General features: G+C 37.5%; 1 protein-coding gene across 10 annotated transcripts in view; it reads right to left on the bottom strand.

The window, feature by feature from the left end:
- Mpdz (multiple PDZ domain crumbs cell polarity complex component) overlaps positions 1-24847 on the bottom strand; it is a 143039-nt gene that overhangs the window by 50160 nt on the left and 68032 nt on the right. For all 10 annotated transcript variants that reach the window (XM_010630975.1, XM_010630978.1, XM_010630980.1 and 7 more), the window contains 5 exons: positions 23830-24111; positions 23530-23650; positions 15702-15900; positions 8840-8944; positions 5648-5740 (listed from right to left, as the gene is read on the bottom strand). In XM_010630975.1, the coding sequence (XP_010629277.1) occupies positions 5648-5740; positions 8840-8944; positions 15702-15900; positions 23530-23650; positions 23830-24111 (800 nt within the window). The remainder of the gene's footprint in view (positions 1-5647; positions 5741-8839; positions 8945-15701; positions 15901-23529; positions 23651-23829; positions 24112-24847) is intronic.

Raw genomic sequence — 24847 nt, 5'->3', positions numbered from 1 at the left:
AAGAGAGTAAAAAGACAAGCCACAGGAGGTAAATAAAATCTAATAATCACAATCTGAAAAGGGAGTAACAGCTGGAACAAACAGAGGACTTGTAAAATTCAATTACAAACAAACAAGTAGATTAAGAAATGAACAACGAACTTGAATAGACATTTATAAAGAAGATATATTAATGGCATATAAATACATGAAAAGATGCCTACTATCATTAATCGTTACATGTATATGTCAACATACAATAAGATACTATCTCATACCTATTAAAATTGCAACTATCAAAAAAGCAGAAAGTAACAAGCACTGAGGAGGATACAGAGAAATTGGGAACCCATGTATTTTTGGTAGGAATGCAAAATGGTACAGCTATTATGGAAGTAGTACTTTTAAAAATTAAAAACACAAAAACCATATGATTCAGTAATTCTACTTCTTGTTGTATACCAAAAAGAATTCAAAACAAGGTCTCACAGAGATACTTTCTGCTCTTACATTATAGAAGAATTTTTTATTCACAATATTTAAAGGGTGGAAACAACCAAACTGCCCATCAAAATAAAGGAAGAAACAAAATAATACATAACAGAGTATATTATTATTCATCCTTAAAAATGAAGAAAAATCTGAAAACTATTTCAACGCATAAATTTTGAGGGCACTATGTTAAATGAAATAAAGGAAAAATACCATATGAGTCCATGAATATGAACCCATAGAGGTCAAATTTTTAGAGAGGAGTACAATGGTGGTTACTAGGGAGTGGGAGGAGGGACAAATGGGACTTTCCAGCTTACTGGGCACAGAGGGTCAGTTTTGCAAGATGACTGAAGCTCTGCAGATGGATGGTAGTATCACTTACAGCAATGTAAATGCACTTGATACCAATGAACTATAGGTACAAAAATGACTGAAATTGTTAAAAATAATAATAAGCAAAGCCTTTAAAATAATGGTATACCGGTAGTAAAAGAAGACAGTTTAAAATGCTTTCCTAATATGCACTTTGTAGGGCCTGATAAATGCTAGTGTATGTATGCAGCTGATCTAAGTAAACAATGGACTCACAATCCAGGCTGGGACACAGGCCGATGTAAAAGTACCATTTTGCAGGAGCTTTAATATTACAGGCACAAAGTAGTCAGTGAATTTAGCTACCACTGAACAGATGGTAGCTTCAAAGCTCAGCAGCCAAATCAAGGGAAGAACACTCCTGCACACGCTACATTAGAGGCCTGCCTTTGCAAAATCTTTCTTGTCAAAGCAGACCTGTTCATTAATAGTCAGGGCATGAAGAACAATGGCTGACAAAATCCCACATAATCTGATCCCTCTTCTACCTCCCTAAGCCAAACTTTGCTCTCTCCAATCCAGCCACACATCAGCTCCTTCCTTTTGCTTCAAGTTCATAGCATATGCTCCAGCAATGGGCCTTTGGTACCAGCTACTGCCTGTCTTGAATGCACTTCCCTACTCAGAGAGTAAACAAAAGATCATGTGTAATTACAAATAGCTGTAAGACTTATGAAGCAACTGAAACTACACATCTAAAGTGCACAGGCAGGTATGTAAGAGTAAGGTGATTTGCGGAGAGGTGTTTGTCTGAGACGATGCACCAGATCAGTGCTAAACCCTTGCAGTCTGCTCCAAGCTGCACAAAAGAAAATGACGCTGGCCAATAAGTAAGAAGACAGCATGGTCAAATGTGCCCTCGGCCTTAGCAAGTGAGGTCAAACAAGGACTGAGAACTGAGTGGATATCCAAAAATAAAAGACTGGGGATTAAAGTGCATCATAGATAAAAGAGGAGGTTCTCAATGAATCAGATAAACACAAATGCTGAGACACATTTTTCCTTTGGTCAGTACTTTTATTTAACAGGAAACTATAATCTTAGAAACTTTACCAGTTTAGTTTTAAAGAATCTACCATGATCCTTGCCTTGATCTTATACAATCTTCACGAATAAACTAGTCAAAATTCTATTCATCATTTTCTCTCACTCTAGAAATTCTGTGAAAAAAAAAAAATCAGTATCCTCTTCTGTTTCTTAAGGCATTTTTTAAGGTAAACTGCCAGACCACACAAGTCAGCAACTTTAGCCACTTCAGGTCCATTTCTAAGAAGCCAGAGTACACATGTAAATAGAAATATTTATGTTTCCTCTTAAAAGGAAGAAAGGAAGGGAGGGAGCAAAGAAGGAAATAAAACATCTCCTGGGCACCTGCTAGTTAGGTAACTTCTGGAATAGTACAAAATCCTAGCAATAACAGTTAACATTTATTAAGGGCTCATGCTTATGCTTTAAGTGGATTACAGTTTCTTCTCGTACTCATGATCAGCCCCACTGTACAAAGAAGGAAAGAACTGTTGAGAGGTAAAATAACCTGTGGACAACAGCACCTTAATTCTCTCCTAAGAGTTTGGCACAGATAGCAAAATTTTAAATATGCTGCCTACAACTAAAAGATGTGGATCCTTAGCTATGGAAAAAGCAACTTAGAGAGAGAGCTGCTGAAATGACCAGAGTGTCAAGGAACCAAGCTCATCATACATGGGACAGAACACAGTAGATATTCTGGGGAAAAAAAATGAAACTATAAATCAAACGATGTATAGGGTATTTTCACATCACAGTTAATTCCACAGAAGAAATGCGGAGCTTTATACATAGGCTTAAAAAGAATGATTCAGAAAGGCAAAGGTGAAGCACAACTCTGAGGTCACACTTTCTAGGCAACGAGCAAGTTTCCAGGTTCTGGTCTCACCCTGCTCTGCCTCTCAACATGGTCATCATGAAACAGTGCACACCTTGCTTAGTCTGTCTCATTCTTTCTTAGATGTGAAACAGTGTCAGTAAAGGACTCTGCCACAGAGATCTGTGAGATGATTAAATCACTCAACACACCAAGTGCAAATCAGGCACTGCCACATAGTAAACACCCAATAAACCTTTTATGATGATGACGGTTCTTCTTCAACAACATGACAAGTGAGCAAATGGATACCACGTCCAACTAATCCAGTTATGCTCTATTTGTTAGGAAAAGGTGCCAATTTTCACCAATCAGAATGACAAAACATTCTGTAAAGAATGACTCCATTGTGTCCTAACAAGGGACAGGGAAAGAGGAGCTCACAGAAGGGACAGAGATATAAAGGTTGGCACAACCCTCATAAAGAGCAGCTGAACAGCTTAACTAATGAGTAAAAATTACACATAAACCACGAGCCAGTAATTATGCTTCTAGACATATACTCTAAATCTGCCCAAAGAAATACAGATACATTATTATGTAGAATTATTATAACAGCAAGTCACTATTACCTACTCAAACATCAACCTGAGGATGGACAAAGAATGGCCAAGTCACATGGTGGAAATCAAGACAACTAAGCTGAATGAACTAGGGATTTAGTCTGATCCAGAAGATCAGACTGAGGGGAAAACTGAGCAAGCTGCAAAACTACCTGTAGTTCGCTATCAATTCTATAAACGAAAACTACTCACAAAAATGAACTACTATTTTGGAGTCTTAACAATAACACTCTGCTAAAATGCATTCTCTATCTTCACACAAAGAATATATATATGTTGATTTTATGAGTGGATAAGATTTAATTGCCAAAGACTCTACTGATTCTGTTATGCTTCCTCATTATGTCTATTAACTTTCCCCAAAAACTAACACATCACTTCTAACACACTAATGGAGCGCAGGTTTTTTAAAAGAGGGATTAAAACATTTTCTTCACGTAAAGCAGTTAAGCTTCTTGGGCTGATGTGAATGTCAAAGCTTAGGAAAGGAATACAGTCTTGTAAGAAAAGTCCATAGTGATTCTTGGGTTCAAAGCCTCCTCCTTCTTTGCTTAGCTATTAAGTGTTCAAAACTGTGTTATCCCAGGCTGGCCCTGGTGACTGAATATCATCCCTCTGCAGCAGGGTTCAGCTATGCTATCTCACCCACTTCTCCCTCAAGCCCTACAAGGGTCTGTTATGGGCCCTATTTTGGTAACAAAGTAGTCAAGACCTAGCAGAAATAAATTTGTCTTAGAAAACGTCAAAGCTCTTACTGACCCCAATCATTTCGCTTACTGCTGTCTACAGACTATTCTGCCTGCTATGGTGTTCTTAAAACCAACCAACATATCTTTTTGCCTGTCATTCTTGTCTGGCAAAATTTATGTTAAATTATGACCATGTGTAACAAAATAATTTCATCTAACTTACTTCTTCCTCAGTCTACAAATACATAAGACACTTAATACCTCATAGCTGTGCCATGGGTCTACCACTTACATCGTGTTCATTGTGTTCTCGAAGTGGGCAGAGCTTTGGGGAGACCTGGAATTTTTTTAAAAGCTGAATCGCATAAGTTCAAATTCAAAACTAATTTGGGATGACTGGAACTGCTACTTTTCTTACAGCACCGTAAGATGCTTTGCATATTTTGAAAATGTTTAAATAGAAAGACTGCAGGGTCAAGTTTATTTTGAGCAAGGAAAGAATCACAAGCTATATTTCATCTCTAGAGTATTGTTTTTACTGTGTAGCAAACACTAATGTTTACGAAGAACAAGGCAACTTCAAAATTGTTACATTTAGTCTGTTTTGAGGGATATGAAATGATCACTTACATTTTACAATTAATGCAAAATATTCTGTATCATTTTTAATTGTTTCCTCTGTCTCTATAGCTTGCCCAGACAAATACGTAGTAAGCCCTTTGAGGCTGGGTTTGGGAGGCATATTTACTTCCAAAAGGCCAAGCGGTGATCATATTCACTTTCTGTTATCCACAAATCATGGTGTCCTGTCAAACTCAAGTTGATTTTACTTAGTATGAATGTGTTTATGTGCCGCAGTAGTTACATACCTCATTTTGGAACAAAATACCTAACAACTGCAACTGAAAGGACGAAAGGTTCTACTGGCTCACAGTTTCAGTCCATGTTCAGCAGGCTTACAGAGAAACACCAAGATGGAAAGGCCTGGGCAGAGGAAAGCAGCCCCCACCACGGTGGCCCCGCCTTCCAACAGCACACTTCACTGCTAAGCTCATCGGTGGTGGATCCCACGAGGGACAATGGCACCCCGTGCCCCAATCTCCTTCCACAAGGCTTTGGGGGACATTCTGAGTCTGATCGCAACATGCCTTAGGGGACACGGTGATGTATCTGAGCATGTTCAAGAAAGGTGTCTTCTCTATTATATGTGGGAGCAGCACTAGATGGAGCATAGTTTAGGATAAACTTAGGATAAACTTTTACTAACAAAGCTGCTCACTTACAGAGGCACACACCTGTTTTAAATACATACTTGGCATAGAGTTTCTACAAATGCTAAATACAATTTAAATGGTGTTATGTCTAAAACTATCCAGAACATATTATGTATGCCAACTAGCTATGCAGAATTTTCTCTGATTTTATATAGTCCATACTATATGCCAGATCATTGCGTATATGTTACTTTTAACCCCATATGACATACATTATTTTCTTCATTGTACACAAGAAGTACAGGATTAGGAATATTAAGTAACTCGCCCAAATGACAAGAAGAAAGCTGAAATACAGTACCTGAAACTATACTTCTCTATCTTTAAACATATATATCCTTTGAGTGGGTACAAAACAGAAACAGTCCTTACCTCCTGGGCGGATTCCAGTTGCTGTATGCTGCGTTCTGAAGTTCACTCTCTTCTCCTTCACCTTCTTCTCGCTCTGGTAGTTCTGGGATTTCTCTGGTTAAACAAGTTTCTCAATGAGTACTACACGCATCACTGTCTTACATGCACTAACTGCTGGCCAAGCAAACTGCTTTATATTTTCACTATACCTGGCCAAAACACATACATTTTTATAGCAGAGCGGAAAAAATCAAACCAAATAAAATGAGACCCTCATAGTATAATCAATTATCCGTAGCATCCTGGAACTGTAACTGAAAACTGAGTCTAGTCTAGCCTTTGTTTCCTGATTAAAACATAGGAGAATAAAGGAAAAGGTAAATACTGAAATTTTCAGGAAGAATTCAACAAATATTTCCTAAATTTCTAATATTTGCCATAAAACCATAGGCATGATTCGGCTTATAAGTACATATTGCTCTGCTCCCACTTCAAGCAATCAGGCAAGCAAGTGTGCATCTCCACTTCTCAAGAGGAGACCACACTGTTCCTTTAACTTCTGAAGAAAGAAGTGCTTCTAGTCCAGCTTCAGCCATCTAGAGGACCCAGAGACAGAAAACTCCTTGAAGGTGTACTTTCAATTTTTATAAAAATTCACATTTTACCAGATATCAACCATAAAACAAAATGTGTTTGTCTGTTGACTGTAAGTAAAACTGTACAATTTACCAAAAACTATTTTGTCTTTCCAAGACAAAAAACTTTGCATCAATAAAAGACACTGACAAATAAATAAATAAATAGATTATGGTATGTCTTTATGTTATTGGTAAAAACTGGATTTCGAAAGAAACATGTGTGCACACTCCTTTTAAAAGGTGAAAGATGTATGAGATCTGAAGAGAAACCAGAGTATCGTATAGTCCTTTTAAAGCAGAGAAGGCTATAAAATTCTGATCTAATAAACACCTTCGGGTGACTTTTTTAAAACTGAAAAAAATCAAAAGAAGTACATGTTCAGACTGTAAGCATTCTCCACTGGCAGGACACTGAACTCTCCGATTCTATCACTTTACACTCTGAGATCAGAAATCACTCAGATCTAATATCTAATAATCCATGTTCAAATGTGGTCATGTCTGCAGAGGAATGGTTCCAGCTCCCCCAGAACATCCCACCCTTTCTTTGGCCTCCGTGTTAGCAAAAATAAAGGGTGGAATGAGCTCTCCCTGTGAGCAGCCTACTATTAGTTTCGCACCTAAACCCAGTGAAGAAGATGCTCTGGGTGAGGTGGGCTGCCTGGGGCCTCAGCCTGACAGAGGGGCCAGACAGCGGGGAACAGTTCCGAGAAGCGGATTGGAACAGTGATGTCCAAAAGGCCCCAGATAAATAGTCCTCATAGAGGATGAAGGCAGAGAGGCGGAAACCTTAACCCTTGGGAAATGTAACTGGAAAAAGTCTGACAGAAAAAGGAAGCCTGGAAAATAGAACTGGGATTTGGGGAGGAAGAAAAATACCCAGTGACAGCTGCGAGGTGGGGAGGGGTTTTAGCCTTGCGAGATACTCAGAAACACTCCCGTCATTCTGCCCTGCAGCCCTGCCTTTTAATCTCAAAGACAAATACTCTGTATCACCTGAAATTATTCAAAAATCCTGAATTCCTTTGCTAATCCAGACAAGCTGTTCTAAATGTGCAGAGCATTCTTTGCCCATTTTAGAGTACAGCTTCTGAACTCAAGTGCCATGTGCTCTTCAGAGCAGAATGGACCAATTCTCATTTGCCCGTACTCATTCAGCCAAGAATTAGACTTACTTTTCTCAATGTTAAACTGCTGACAACCAAAGGAACTTCTATCAACTATAATCACTAACTCTGTTTATATCTGCATGTATGTGTAAGGTCAAGGAACTGAGACAAAGTCAGTCATGTGCTGTGAGAAATGAACTGCAGCCATCTTCCCACAAAACCTAACTCTTAACCTGATGCTCCGTTGCCACTTATTTTTATGTAGCACGTTTTTATACATTTATGCAATGCTTCCTATGGATTCAATGTTTAAGAACAAAGAGTCCAAGTTTTTTCATTCTAAGTATGACTCTGACATTCATTAGCTGTAAGACTTGGGAAACTTCCTTTCACCATAGATTGCTTTATTTTGTGTTAAGCCTCATGATATATAGCAAACATACTTCTACTATGGTACAGCAGATATTCACAGCATTAGACAATCAAGGGCCTCTCTTTCCCATGCTGCAAGAGATGCACAGTGTTGAAAGTGGCTCCTTCTAATCAGTAACTTTTGAGTATTTTAAGGCCCCAGAACTTACAAAGAGTAAGACGTTCCCTGGTGTGTTCTTTGTGCCAGCCATTTGAAACATTTCAGAAGGACAGTGCACTGCTGTTTAAGCACTTTATTAAGCACCCTCAAAATGGGACAAGAAGCACTAACAAACCATAATCAATTCGTGCCATTAATCTTGGGATAGAAGTTCTATAGTGAAGTGTGGCTGAGGTTTGTGCAAAATTGAGTACTCCTTTTCTATAAACTTCTCGAAGCCCCAAAGACTCTAACATTCCTTCCCTTTATTAAATGCATAGCATCCCTTTTCGTTTCCTAATTCTGAAATTTGCAGAGGAAGCAATAATTCAATATCATGATCCCTGCAGGGTCACTGGACACCAAGGTATTCTGGGATGTTCTGATATCCTGTGAGGAATGGCAGAACTATGAAAGGAAAACTTGACATTCAGCTATCAGTGTATCTGAAAAAAAAACCTATAACTGAGAGTATTATGGTGTATTCATTATGGAAAAGCCAACTTTCTATTTCAAGCATAACATGCCTACATATATCACGATGCTCAACTCAACATTCTCTAGACGAGTTTAAAAAAAGAATAACAATGTTTATGAACTTATATGTTCAATAAATACAAAAAAATTTTGAAGATATATTTAATAATTATTTTGAAAGTGTTATTTTAGGTGGCTGAATTAAAGATTATTTTAATTTCTTCCTTTGACTATTCTTATATTCCCCAAATTCTTCAGATTATATGATGATTACTTCAGTAATCATGAAAATGTGTTTAAAACTCTTGGAAGAAGTAAAGAAACTCAGACTTTTATTTATCTTCCGGGATTCTGGTTCAAATTCTTCTTTATAATTTACTGTGTCCTTCATTAATTGTAGGGTTAATATTTCACTTACCTGCCAGTGTATGAAGAAAAAATATCCAGTGCCATTATTCCTTCAGACTGTTGCCCCACGCTTCTCCTGAACTCCTCCAAATGCTCTGCAGGCACGTAAGTAATTCTGGAACAAAACACAATCCATGAGAGCAAAGAGAAAGAAAGGTTTGCCTGTCAGGAAAATCTTCCAAAACAGAAAAAAAACGTATGGTCCTCTCATGCCTGCTTCTTCACACAACTCATTTAATCAGCATACTCATCGGACAGCTCAAATTTCGAAAGTTAAAAATGCTCCTTTGGCCAAAATAACAACTGAAATTACATTTCTTAATGCTGCTAATAAACTCTGTGCTTACTCATAATCACACAGGGAGAAAAGTAGCTATCACTTATGCTGAACATGTCTCTACAAATGAGAAAACTCCTAGGAATTCTTCAGAATGAGAAAGACCCACACAGACTCAGAAGGCTGGCACTGGGATCAGGGGTAAAGCATTTCCCTAGCACATGCAAGTTCTGAGTTTGATTTCCCAACACTGCAAAATAACAACAATAATAACAATTCTGGACAAACTGTCAATAATAGCATTTAGGTCATCCGAAGTTATCTGAGTCCCCTAACAGAAACAAATTAGCATACTCTATCAAAACATTAGGTATCATACATTACCTTACTTTGCCCACAGCACATAATTAAGTACGAACATTAAACATTTTCAGTAACTTGGTTAGCTCTATTAAATTATGAACTCTCAGTCTCAAGTTAAGCCACATAATGTAAGAAAAGAATGACTCATTTGTAGCAACTGCTTATGTTTATTTCTATTTTAAAGAAAGGCATGCTATTTACAATTCAAAGTCCATTTATTAATTCCAAAGTACCAACCAAAGTCCAATGGCTGTTAAGTGGAAGTACTGGGCTAGCTAAGGAATAAGCTATAGTATTGAGAACGTGATGAATGAAAATTACTGCTGTCTTAAAAGCCTATTTACACCACTGATACATTTTTTTATGTTGACTGCTGATACAATAATTGATGAAAGGAAGGTAAAAGAAATACTATAATTGAAGTCAGTTTGCCTTTTTTTGAAGCTAATAAAACATATCTATATAACATGACCAATGTAGAAATAATAAATACTATTAAATTATCCACAATTCATCCCTAAAACAATTACATCAAACCTCAGCACTAGAGAGCAAAGATACAAAAATCTGTATTTTATGAAAATAAAAGTTATATCAATGAGATAATTTCTGGAGCAAGAAAGATACGTGACTTCAGATGCATTTGTGCCTCCACAGAAAATTCAGTCCTTCGTTTCTCCGAAGTGTGGGGTCGCTTGGCTTTGGGTTTGCTATCACTGGGAGTGTGGAAGGAGGTGGGCCACCACTGCTGGACCTCCACAACCTCAAGCACAGCAGAGTGTGACTTTTTATGCGGACACTGTCAGCACACAAGCTCTACGGAAGGTACGGCCTTGCTCCAGCAGGACTACGGCTCTGGGAATTACACCCTAAGTCCTGCAGACACACAGACCCTTTCAAATCTTCTCAGGACACTTACTTATTTCAAGGACCAAAATGAGGCAGAAAACACAGACCTGTAATTTATAGCTGGCAGGGTAAGAGAGTACTTTCTCATTCTGGCCCTCCTTAATTTATTCATGTAAAGAAACACCTTCCCTAAGGTGTTACAAAAAATACTGAATAGTAACTTTGCTGTTATCCCTTCAAAAGCAATGAATCAAATATGTACAATACATTATGTCAGGAAAGAGGACTGTAATTTACACAAAGAAAAATGAAGATAAGCCCAAAACCTGAAAAGACTACTTCAGAAAAGCAGCATTATTTCTGAAGAGTTAGAGCAACATATAAATAAAAAATGAAAATCGGAAAAGGTGAGGAGTCAAGGAGAGGAGCCAAAAACAAAAATTATAAGCACAAACTATTAGTTTTTAAACTGGTTTGAGAAAGTAAAGATGTTTCTATCTCAAAGTTGAAAATGAGTTTCCTTCTGAATTTGCTTAAAGCTGGTTTTTTTTTACCAAAACGGTAGGAATAAAGGGGTTTTACAAATAATTTTCTGATAATTTGGGCAGTGGTGAGAAGGAGCAAAAAAGGCAGTTTATGAATATTTGGCACAAAGTAAACAGCAAGACCAGCAGAGCAAGCATCCCACAGCGCCACGGCACACACACAGCATCCAAAGCAAGCCTCATCATGGGGCCACACACCACTCCACATCACTGCACAGACAATGAAAGCTGAATGGGAAACCTCACAAACACACTGCAGCAGCTTGACACTTGGATTCAATTCTGAAATGTAAACTAACCTTTGGTTACACCCAGAGTAGAAGAAAAAGGAATACCGTTAGTGATGGCGAAATGTAATATAGCTATCAATCCAGTGACCAAGCCTACACACACAACCTCAGCAGTTGGAAAAAATGATTTTCCAATGTATTCCCAGTCATTACTACAATGTGAAATGTAACAATCTCATAGTTCTGCGGAATTTATGCTCTTACATAAACCAGGGCTAGAAGCCATATGCATATACTACTTCTATATCTGGATCTAAACCTACACTGGAATGTTTCAAAAGCATGAAACGGTTTTCAGAGATGAGTTGTAAGACACAGCCGTAATGAGCTTTTGAATCACCGCTACTCACACATTAAAAGGGGGCTCACTCGTCAGCAGGTGCTGCAGAAAATCTAGAATGTGAAGCATACGCCGTGGCATCTTTTTACAATGGTGTTAACAAATGTCAATGTCTTGTGCAGAGTGTGACATGCATACATATGTAGTTAAAAGTGGGTGCTCCTGGTTGGAGTTTTTTTTTTTTTTTCATTTCCACCTCCCTCTCATCTACACCTCCCCCAGAAAAGCATCTGCTCTTTACTGGTGTCTATAGCAATGATTATTAACAAGCATAGAAAAAAATGTAACTGCAATCAATCTTTTATTCCTTGATCAGGAATTCATCCCACACTTTAGGTTAAGGCAGGTGAATTCTGATTCAGCTCAGTAATTATCTGGCAGATGTTATAAGCAGCTGCTACTAAGCACAAAACCCTTACTATTATTACAAAAACATAAGAGCTCCTGGCAAGGTGGAGTGAGAAGCGAAACAAAATGCATTCTGGTAAGGCTTCACATCTGGCTTTCCACAGAAAATAATAAAACCTGGAACTTAAACTGGCCGTTCTTGAACTTTTGAAACTCAAATTATGTATCCAGGCATGCATGAATGCACACACACATGCATGCACACACACACAGAGTTCCTACCTATCTATGCAATGAAGAAATCCAGTGCAGTGTGTGTATAAGCAACGCTTTCCCTATAACCAACCAGTTATTTAACTGAACCAGCTTTTTATGTCCCCACAATACACCTCTCTATGAACACTCTAGATTAAGCTAGGTTTATAACAAGAAATAAAGAAAACATGGTGTGCATGGAGCCCAAATCCAAGCAACGAGGACAAAGCTTAATTGGCCTGAGAAAGTGCTATGGCTCCATTCAGAGCAATGAAAACAACTGCAGTATCCTTTTGGGAGGACTACTAAAATAGCTTTCAGGGTAATTCTAAACCTTTGCTTTATCAAAGCCAAGTAATAGAAAGGAAGGCGCAAAACCAGTATGTGCAAAAGGCAGGAAACCTGCTGCTCAACCTTGATCAGTCTAAATGGCTATATTGTCTCATTATCTAGTATTTGTCTCTGAAAAGGCACTGTGTAAGGGTGATTTTCATTTCCATTATTTTTTCAATGAGTCTAGCAATGACCACCTGCATCAGGGCATTGGCGGGACACTTAAAGAAAGCAATGTGCTTTGTGGGTACACTTGTGTGAGTGGGTGCGTGTGCATGCACGCACTCGTGACAGCTTGACTTTCAGAGGAGGGTAAGTTCTAGGATTCTAGTTTTTATAATGTAAAATTCTACAGTACATTTTGTCCCTTGAGATATTAAAGTAATTACTTATGAAGCTATTTTCAGATATCATTCAAGGTCATAAGGCCACTGCCTACATAAATGGGTAATTCTGCTGGGTCAAAAGTTAGGTGAAAATGCACACATGTGTGCACGTGCACACACACATAACAAAGAAAAGGGAGGAAAAGACTTTCTGAGCTTGAAAATGCACCTCAAAAACTTCTCTAGAATTGACCAAAGATGCCTGATATATTAAACTGATGTCACTACGGTCTTAGTTTTTGGCTGCTTTTGAATTTAAGCATGACATTAGAACTTAGGAGAAAAGCTAGTACTACACGCTGCATATGGAGTGTGAAAAACTGGGCAACAGAACTCTGGAAGACATTGGCACAGGAAGTTTAAAGATCTAAATATTAAAACAGAAACACCAAACTTGCTGGAAGATAAGTTAGGTAGAACTCTTGAAGACATTGGCATAGGAAGAGACTTTATGAACAGATCCTCAGCAGCACGAGAACTTGCACAAAGAATCAACAATTGGGATCTCATCTTTTTAAAAGGCTTCTTAACAGCAAGATAAATCACCAATAGAGCTAAGAGACAACCTACAATGTGGGTTCCTTAGAGAAAGGTCTACTATCTAGGAGAATTCAAAAAAATCAGACCCCCCCCAAATATAAAGACCGGATTAAAAAATGGGCATCTGAAATGAACAGACTTTTCTCAGATCAAGAAGTAAAAGCAGCAAATAAACATATGAAAAAATGTTCAACCCCGCTAGTCACTTGAGAGATGCAGATGAAAACAACACTGAGATTCCACCTCACCCCACAAAGAATGGCTGCTATCAAGACCCCACACAATAACAAATGTTGGCGGGGTTGTGGGGAGAAAGGAACCCTTCTCCATTGTTGGTGAGAGTGCAGAATAGTGCAACCACTATGGAAATCAATATGGAGATACCTCAAAGAGCTGGGACTAGAGGTTCCATTTGACCCAGCTAACCCTCTGCTGGGTATATTTCCAAAAGAATTAAAAGAATCATATCACAGAGATATATATGCACACCTATGTTTATAGCAGCACAGTTTGTAATAGCTAAAACTTGGAAACAGCCCATTTGCCCATCAGTTGGAAACTAGATAAAGAAGATGTGGTTTTTCTATAAAATGGAATATTACTCAGCCATAAAGAATGAGAAATTGGATTCATTCATAGGAAAATGGATACATATTGAAGATATACTCCTAAGTGAAATAAATAAGTCACACATGTAAATACTGAATAGTTTCTCTGGTTTGAATAAACTATAATAGTACATAAGATCCTAATGAGATAACTGACAATATGAAATAGGAAAAAAGGAGCTAAAGGCGTAGGGAAAGTGGGAAGGGTAGGGGAAAGCTAATAAGGGAAAAGAAAAAAATATGAGAAAATGAAAAAATGGAAATGAAGTGTTTGTAAAGGGGGAAGGGAGGAGAGGGTGAAGGGAGGGCAGGGACTAGGGCAGAAAATGAGAACCAAGACCTGTCATGTAAAGGTACAAGATCTCAATAATGAATGTAACTGTACAGTATACCTACAATGTACCAATAAACTCATGAGGAAAAAAAAAACTGGGCAAGGGGACCTGAATCGATACACAGAGTACAACATATACATTATAATAGAACAAGTTAATAATCAGTGGCAAGTATATTTGCATTTCATACTATATCTCATCTGTGTCAGCTGAAGCCTTCGCAATAAAAGTATTCATGTGAATCTGTATCACTTATCTTTTAAGGAACAGAACAATGGCTGTCAATGGGGTAGAAAGCACCTAAAGTTTCTGTTTTTATATGAGAGAGGGGCTGAAATTTTTAATAATGTTCACCTGCACTTCATCACCGTGAAATAATTAAGGAACAGTAACATGAACTGCTTAACTGTAAGTCAAAAAGGCATGCAAAAATATAAAAGGCCATTGGTGAAGATTCTGCCTAAAAATAATACCTTGTGTAAGACATCAAAAACCACTTGAAATGTCATATATTATTTTTTGCTTTTTATTGATAGCAGAATGACAAACAGGTTGTAAATGTAGCTTTCCTCCCTGAGAACTAGCGATATGAGCTTTGCAAAAGAACCAATTAATACAGAATGTGGTCAGTAAAATATCATTAATACAAAAGTCTCCTATACAATTTAAGCTAAGCAATCTTTCCCCGAGCTCTTATTTTATGAATGTACCCCTTATACATTCAAAAATGAATGTTACAAGGATATGGATGAAGAATAACAATAAAGTCATGAATTCATTTTTATGATGGCACATGGAATGTTTAGGGACTTAAAATTAATGTGCTTTAGAACTTCATGGGACAATGGGAAGCTGTAAGCACCTCACAACAAAATATCCTGCATGAGCTATAATTATGTTGCACCACACAGTGGAGGAGCTCTCTGTGTCCCAAAGCAGTTCAAAAAGGGTGAGTTACAGGTCAGAAGTGCACTGTCCTATGAAGACATTTTCACGGTTGGCCCTTACTGGACTGGCATGGTTATCCAATTCCTACAGGGCCATTAGGTAGAGCCCAGGGCTTTATACTGAGGCCAACTCAACTTTCTTTCTAGGAGCTGAAGAACGGATGACCTGACTGTGAGTGATGCCTCGCAGTTCTCACATCTTGAGTTGTTATAGAATCACCACAGAAATAAAAGTAAAATCACAAAACCATGTTGTTTTTAAATTTTCAATACTGTGACAGTCTCCCAAGAGAATATATTTACAATCCAGTGTTATTCAAAAATACTTAATTCTGGAATAATTTGTGTTAAATAAATATGTAATAACTTTTGTATTAAAACAAAAATATCCACTGAAAGTTGGGTTCTGAGCAATTCATTAAAACTCTTCAACTTCCCAAGACAAATGATACGTACTTTATGTCAGGCCCAATGAGAGAATGCCTTCTTAACACTGCTCGTGCTTGGGCATTGCTTAAACTGATGGTGGATTCTTCATTAATGGACAAAATGCAGTCCCCAGTGGCAATCCGGCCATCACGACTAATGGCACCTCCATGAATAATGCTTCGAACAGTCATTCCCAAGCCATCTTTAGTAGCAGTGACAGTCATCCCTATTGGAAAAAAAGAATGTAGACACAGATTCTTGATAGGATTTTCACTTTCACTTAATTCAAGTCACAAAGATTTACAGATGAAAGAATAAGATCAACATTTTTGTCAATAAAAAAAGAAAAGAAAAAAGTTTTCTAACAAAGTATTTCATTTTAATGTCTGTGAAATGGTAGACAAAAATACTCCATGTTTAATATGTGAGAAAGGAAGCATTCTACACTGTGAAATGAATGTGATGTAGAACATTTGACATGATGGCTTCTAAGACAGAAAGCTTTCTTAGGGAGAATACAGTAAGAGCACCAGATAACTCCACAGTAGCAATTTTATCTCTTATACATAAGAGAGTAAAATTCTTGTATTCAACTCTTATTCCTCAGGGCTATGGCAATGCGTGAACAGACAGCAGTCTCTCGAACTGAACAGGAACTCAATTTTAGTCTGTTCTTGTTTCTATCATAGCATTCAGTGAGGCCCCCAACCTGGACAGTCAATGGACTTCCTGATATGTCCACTGGAGGTCTCAGGAAATGCAGCCTCGGTGAGCATAAAACAGACCTGCCTGTTTTTCACATCCTTTATTTCTCCATTGGTCTTCACTTTTTTGGTAAATGTCACTACTATACTACTCTCCATTATTCAAAACAGAAACACCACAGTTATTACTGACTCCTATTTTTCTTTAACCCTCTATAGTTAAAGCCTAACCAGCAGCTGTCATTTCAATCTTCAAATTTTATGATGAATCCATTTATTCTTCTTCATTTCTACACTAACCTTAGACCAAATCGTCACACTGTTCTCTAACTATTGCCAAAGCCTTCTAGCTGATCACCTGGGTCCCCAAAATTATCCCTACCGATATATTTTTCTCATGGCAAACAGACCATTCAAAGAGAGCAACCCCACCCCATCACCTTTAAGCTTCCTGTTACAGTGACATACAACACAGCTTACAGGGCACTATTGATCTGGACCTTCCAACATGCACACACTTTGTCACAGAGTCCTCGGTTCCTTGAATTCAGACACAAAATCCTTCTTTCAAAAATATATCTCATCTCTCTCTCTATTTTTTTTTTTTTTTTTTTTTTTTTTTTTTTTGGTGGTACTGGAGATCAAACTCAGGACCTTGTGCTTGCAAGGCAGGCGGTGGAACCATTGAGCTAAATCCCCAGCCCATATCACATCTCTTTTTATCTTGGAGTCACTGCCTCTATCCTCTATTTGTAGTCCTTGTATAACTCCATCTTATTATTTAATATAATTTCCTTTAAGACTTGTTCAAAAAAGTCTGAATTAGTGTTTCTTTCATACCCTAATTTTACTGTATTCCTTAATATGAAGTGCTAAAATGTTCTTCCACCACCACGACTATGCAAGTAAGACAAGATATAAAACTATCATATTTTTTAAAACTTTCTTGATAAAAAACAAAGATTCCTTTTTAGGTCTTTATGTATTTAAATAATAAAGACTGTACACATATCAATACTAATTATTTAAAATTAGATAAATTATTTCAAACATTTTTTAAGAATTTAAGATTTTAGCTCAATATCTCATGCCTGGATATCCAGATTTTTAGTTATTATTTTCTGACAGAAATGAAACATTATCAAATATATTTAAAATATTCAGTTTAGATTCACTTTCTTGATTCTTTAAATGTATTACTCTTAAGAAGACACATTAAAAATGCAACAAGAATAGATACTATTTTATCTCTGGTGAGTTTCTTAGCAGCAAATAGCATGGCTCTTAACTGTTCCAAGAAGTATTACGTTTGCCCCGACAGACACTCTTCCCACCAAGATTCCCCAAACAGTCATACTATTAAAATCAAAACGTGTGACCACAAAACACAGTTTAATCCAGTGTTCCCTTCTGGGAGTCTAACATCACCTTGTTCTCATTACTGTCACACAATCTACATTCAAGCAAGCCACAGGCATGAAACATGTCACCACGAACTGGGGTCAACATGACCCTTGAATTCACTCTAAATAGCATATTTAAGTAGATCACCAGATCACAGTGCAATATAATTGGAAATCAACAGCAAAAGAAACAGCTGTAAGAATGTCATAAACACGTGGATATTGAGTAACACCCTGCTGAACAACCAATGGGTCATAGAGAAAATTAAACAACAAATTAGAAAGTTTCTACATATGAAATGCCAATAATGAAAATGCCAATACAACATACCGGAGTTTATGGGACACAATGAAAGCAGACTTATGAGGAAAATTCATAGCAGTGAACGCCCATAATAGGAAAACAGAGAGAGTTAAAAAAAACAACCTAATGCTGGACCTCAAGCTCCTAGAAAAAGAAGAGCAAGACAAACACAAAGCTCGCACAAGGAAGGAAATTAGAAAGACCAGAGTAGAAATTAATGAAAGGGACATGAAGATAACAATATAATAAATTCAACAAACCAAAGAGTTAGTTCTTTGAAAGAACAAACAAAGCCAGGTGTGGTGGCGCACGCCTGTAATCGCAGCACTCGGGAGGCTGAGGCAGGAGGATCGCTGTGAGGTCGAGACCAGCCTGAGCTACATGGTGAGTTCCAGGTCAGTCTCAACTACATAGTGAGACCCTGTCTCAAAAAACAACAAAAAAAAACAGCAAAAAAAAAAAACCCAAAAAAACCCCCAAAAACAAACAAACAAACAAAATGAACAAACAAAATGAAATCCTTAGCCAACCTTATCAAAAAAAGAATAGGCCCAAATCCTTGCAAGCAAGAATGAAGAGTGTGAAATTACAACAAACCCATCAGAAATCCAGAGAATCTAGAGTTCTAATTTGAGAACTTTTATGCCAATAAGACGGAAAACATAGAACTAGACACAGTTCTAGATATATATGAATTGCTAAAGTTGAATGAAAAAGATATAATCCTAAACAACCCAATATCAATCAATGATACTGAAAACATAATTAAAAACTTACCAACAAAGGAAAGCCTCAGTCCTGATGGCTTCACTGTGGAATTCTCCAAGACATTTAGAGAACTACTGCCACTATTGTTTAAACTCAATGAAATCGAAAGGGAAGTAATACTACCAAATTCATTATTGGAAGCAAGCATCACCTTGATCCCCAAAGCAGAGAGACTCAACCATAAAACAGAACTACAGGCCAATCTCCCCAATAAGCATAGATGTTAAAAATCCACAGTAAGACAGTAGCAAAGAGGAAGCACAAGATGGTCAAGATTATACGTCCTGACCAAGTAGGAGTCTTCCCAGGGATGCAGGGATGGTTCAACATAAGCAAATCAGTAAATGTAATGCACTATGTTAACATAGTCAAGCAAAAAAACACACGATCATCTCATAGATACAGAAAGAGCTTTCAACAAAATCCACACTTTCATGATTAAAAACCCTACAAAATAATGGAATAGATGGTCTTTTTCTCAACCTGATAAAAGCCATCTATGAAACACCAACAGCCAACATCACATTAAATGGTTAAAAACTGAAGTTCTTCATTCTAAAATCAGAAGATAAAGATGTCCACTATCACCACTCCTGTTCAATATATTTCTGGAAACATTAGTCACATCAATTACACAAGAGAATGAAATAAAAGGAACAGACAGGAAATGAAAAAGCTAACCTGTCATTATTTGCAGATGATGTGATATTCTATACAGAAGACTCAAAAAACTTCACTAAAAGTCTTCCAGACTTAATAACTTAATTCAGTAGAGTAGCTGGATACAAAGTTATGCTAAAAAATCAACAGCCTTCCTGTGCAGTAACAACAAACCTACTGAGAGAGGAATTGGAGAAACAACTCCTTTCACAATAGCATCCCCAAAAATGAAATACCTGGGAATCAATCTAAGGAAGGAGGTAAAAGACCCCTATTGTGAAAACTACAGCACTCTGCAAAACAGGCTTGAAGAGATTATCAGAAAATGGAAAGACACTAACTTCTTCTTTGGTAGGAAGAACAAATATAGTGAAAATGACCATACTTCCAAAACTGCTCTATAGATTCCATGTAATACCAACTGAAATTCCAATAGTATATTTCATAAAACTAGAGAAAACAATCCAAAAATTCATTTGGACTGAGAAGAGACCTCGAATAGCAAAAGCAATTCTTGGCAACAAAGACACTTGAAACTATGCTACAAAGCTACTAAGATGAAACCAGCATGGCACTGGCCAAAAAACAGACCTGAAGACCAGTGGAATGATGAGAAGATGCAGAAACAACTGCAGACACACTCAGTCACCTCGTCTTTGACAAAGGAGCCACTAGAGGAAAGACACACTCTTTAATAAATGGTTGCGGAAAAACTGGGTTTCAACTTGCCAAAGATTAAAACTAGACCCATATCTCTCACCATTCACTAAACTAAAATTGAAATGGATCAAATATCTAAATACTAAAACAGAAACATTAAAGCTAGAAGATAGGCTAGGTACAACTCTTGAAGACACTGATGGAAAAGATTATGAACAAAAACTCAGTTGCATGCAAACAAGCACAAAGAATCAACTGGGATCTTATTTAAAAAGCTTCTGCACAGCAAGAGAAACCACAGAGGAAAGAGAAAACCCACAATGTGGGAAAAAATTTACCACTGTTCCTCAGACTAAGATCTACTATCTAGAATACATAAAGAACTTAAAAAATCAGACCTCCCAAATTTAAAGACCCAATCCAAAAATGGACATCTGAAATGAACAGACATTTTTCAGACAAAGAAGTAAAAACAGCAAATTAACACAAGAAAATGTTCAACATCACTGATCCTTTGAGAGATGCAGATGAAAACAAACTGAGATTCTCCCTCACCCAGAAGGAATGATTGCTATGGAGAAATCAACCAGTAACATGCTAGCAGGACTATAGGAAAAAGGAACCCTTCTCCACTGTTGGTGGGAGAGCAGACTGGGGCCACTTCTGTGGAAATCAGTGTGGAAATACCTCAAATATATAGGATTACAGGTACTATATGATCCAGTTATCTCCCTGAAGAATTAAAAGCATCATACCACAGCTATATATATGCACACCCATGTTTATAGTGTCACAGTTCATAATAGCTAAATCTTGGAAACAGCCCAAATGCCTATCAACTGCTGACTGGGTAAAGAAGGTGTGTGTGTGTGTGGGTGTGTTGTGTGTGTGTGTGTGTGTGTGTGTGTGGTTTACAAACTGGAAGGTGTGTGTGTGTGTGTGTGTGTGTGTGTGTGTGTGTGTGTGTGTGGTTTACAAACTGGAATACCATTCAGCCATAAGAATGATGAACTAGAGACATTTATAGCTGAATAGTGAAATAAATAGGGCACCCATGAGTAAATACTGAATTGTTTCTCTGGTGTGAGAAACTAGAAGTGTGAAGGAGAACCAAAATGTACCATGTGAGACAGGAAGATAATGTGAAACGGAAGAAAAGATTCAAAGGGTAAGGAGAAGTAAGGGGGTCAGGATGGAGTATGGAAGGGGAAAATATGAGAAAAGGAGGAAAAAAGAGGCATGGAAGAGTGGAAAGGAGGGAAGGGGAATGGGAAAAAATAAAACCAAGACATATCATGTGCAGGTAAAAATTCCCAATGATGAGTGGGATCACAATGTATACGTATAATGTACCAATAAACTTAAAGAATGAAGAAAATATTTCAATATTCTCCATATGAATATCTATGGTAGGCTGTATAATATTTGAATTCCTTTAAGATTTTGTGTTCATTGCTTACTTTGTTTAAACTTACATTCCTTATTAAAAGAGATTATATTATGGTACCTATATACAGTGGTCAGAATATTTTAAAAACCCAATACATGTTTGGTACTTGATTAACCATAATGAGTAGAACAAGGATTTTCAAACAGGAACTTTTTATCTCACAAGTTGTGCAAAAAAAAAAAAAAAGATCTATAGCCATTTAAATGTGAGAAATGCTACACCAAATTATCTCTTTTCAGAAACACAGATACATACCAGAGTATCAAAGATACTGAGAATTAGTACCAAAAGAAACTTGTCTTCTTAAAATTACCATATCTCAAACTTTTATACTTGTAACCCCCTCACAATTCCTGTCAAATCCTATGGAGTATTATGAGTTATACAGTTTTAAAAATAAAATATATAGCTGAAGTAAATCTGACATGGAGTAGTGTTCTATAATACTTCCCTCATATTTAAAGAGTTACAGAAATGTCTGGAGCCTAAATTTTGTATCATTCTATTAAATGCAATGTATCAGGCATGATCAAACACGATGGTAAATATTTAAATAAAAAAATTACAGAAAGACACATTGCTAAGAGTCCCCTCAAAATCCTCCCCCCCACTTTAAAAGTAATTCCTGCCATCTTTTAAAGCAGTCATGAAGTCCTTTTCAACGAGTGTCTTTAATTATATGTTACGGCTGCCTCAATGTACTGATCTACTCTAAGTGCCGACCTTTCAGGGTCTTTTGATCTGGGGAAGAGTCAGAATCACCAGGGGCGCTAGCTGGTGAGTAAGTGGATGAGCACACGCCTGTCCTTCACCGGATGGCATGGTAGCAGCACCGCTCAACCACTCCTCACAGCGACTTGCTAACACAGACTCCTGACTGCTTCGGAAAGTGATGGGAATGATGGGGTAAGGTGTCTGAAGCAAGGGAGAGGGGTTTTGAGGGAAATTAGTGGCAATGCGCCTAGATTTACCCATCATAATGAGACATGGAAACAAATTCAAAACCCTCTGCTATAATTCTGCACTTAGCTGCTGTTGACAGCATCCAGTAACCACCCAACGGAACAAAATCTAGGAGACAGAAGCTGCAGGCTTACCAAGTCAGTAGTGCTGGATTCTTTTGCCAGGTCTCAATTTATCAAGAAAACGAGATCCTGTCTGCTGAAAGGTATTAAAGTGGCATATGTGGCCATTCAGAATAACTGGTATCTTCCTGTCAGCAGCAAGGAGCAGAAGGCACAAGACTGAGTCATATGGATGCCCACTCAATGACAGAAGAAATGTGCCCCTTCCTATTGTAACTAGGATTTCATTCCTACATGAAGTCCTCTTCGTCCCATTCGGAGGGCTCTGTGATTACTGACCAGCTGAAACAATTCAGGGGTAACAGAGGACTGCAAAATCCTACCACCTGGGCAGAATTACTGAATAACTTGCATTTATATTTCGGTAGTGGCACACCTGGCTGTTTTTATTCTTTATTTCAGTGAATGAAAGAGATTAAATACAAACTGACTTACACATAACTGGTAACATTCAAAGAAACTAATAATTTACTTTCCGAAAGAATTTAGAATTCCAAATCGCTGACTTTTCATTTTCCAAGAATTCCTTCTCTGATTTGCTGTTTCATATACAAACAATTCATTTATCTTTTACTTGAATGTGAATGAAGCTTTTGATTACTCTGAAATAACTGACAGAATGCAGGATTTAAGCGGTCACAAAGTAAACAGCCCTGTTAACCATTTCAGGAAATATAATGAGAACATAAAAGGAAAACCGCTAAGAACCACAAGAAAAATCCCTAAACTATATTTTCTTATACACAGCTAATACACATTGAAGCCTATCATGTTCAATACGCACCCTTGCCCAGTGGATATATAGAAAATGAGGAACTTACCTAGACTAGAATTGCCTTTTGCTATAGTAATAGTCCTCTCAAAAGGTTCTTTGGACATATTTTCTAGCATGACACTCTCGTCAGAGGCCAGAGAGCTCTGTTCAATTAAGTACTCAGAGCCCTGAAAGAAAGGAAAAACAAGTTACGTAGAAAGGAAAACTAGACTTTGGAGTTTGTTTCAACATTGCACATGTGCTCTACCTAGTTAGGCTTTGTTCAGCAAGGACTAAATAAATAGACTAGCCAGATATTAATTCTTCACTGTCTTGTCATACACAAGCCGTGTCTTTAAAATATTACCTTCCCAGTTGAATCAGGCACCACAGGAGAAGGCATCTCTGAACTTGATACAACTTCGCTAGGTAAATGAGATTCAGTCCAAGCTGTTGTGTTTTCATGTCCATGCTGTTCAACAGTATTTGCAGGTGTATAATCGTTTATGACAAAGCCAGAAGCAGACACCATGCTTAAGTCTACTGAGGGTGGATTCTCGTCCTGCCTTTGCAGGAGACTTTGGGCATAGAGTTCCTCCAAGGACATATGCAGATCATGTACTGGGTCAGAAGCATTTTTATCAACATCCTGAGAATTAAGAAAAATTTAAATATTGTAGGCTGACTTACATCTATTTATTTTATAACTACTTAATGAACAACTAATTAGTAAAAATAAGACAAAATTATTTATCTTAAAAGCACTAATGAATGTAGATTCACTCAACAGATTTTCTGCATATTTATTTTCATAAATGCTTTTAATACCTTTCCTGCAAATCACACATCTCATTTTCTACTAGTTTATATGTGTACAACAAACCACACATAAAGATCATTCAGATACAATGTGAGGAATGGTCAGAAACCACAGTGTATGTTTAAAAAGTAATTTTAAAAACTTTATTACAGTAAAAGACAGTGCCATTAAATCCCCTTCAATATACCTAACTTCCATCATTCTGGCTACATTCTCATCCTTACTACATTCTGAAGCAGTGCTGGAAATCCTCTTCTATGAATGTTTCAATATCACAAAAATGTTTACAGCAATTTCTGTTAAATAAAAACAGTACAATGTGTCTTCATCCACCTTATTCACCAGATCTGGAACCCTTCATCTTCTGGATCTTCCCTACCGTCAAAACGACTATGAAAGAGAATTGTTAGCAGCCAATTCAGGACATACAGGCAGCCAGGCCGTACTAAAGACACTCATACAAAAGGACATTCAGGACTGCACAAGCGAGGGGCAAGGATGGTGGGACAAGTGTGTCTGGGGGGAGCACTCTAAGGGAGAGCAATGGCAATGTGTCTTTCACTGT

Source organism: Fukomys damarensis, unplaced genomic scaffold (genome assembly GCF_012274545.1).
Source record: "Fukomys damarensis isolate Sample0158 unplaced genomic scaffold, DMR_v1.0_HiC HiC_scaffold_31, whole genome shotgun sequence".
NCBI lineage: Eukaryota > Metazoa > Chordata > Mammalia > Rodentia > Bathyergidae > Fukomys > Fukomys damarensis.
This window is presented reverse-complemented; position numbering and strand designations above follow the sequence as displayed.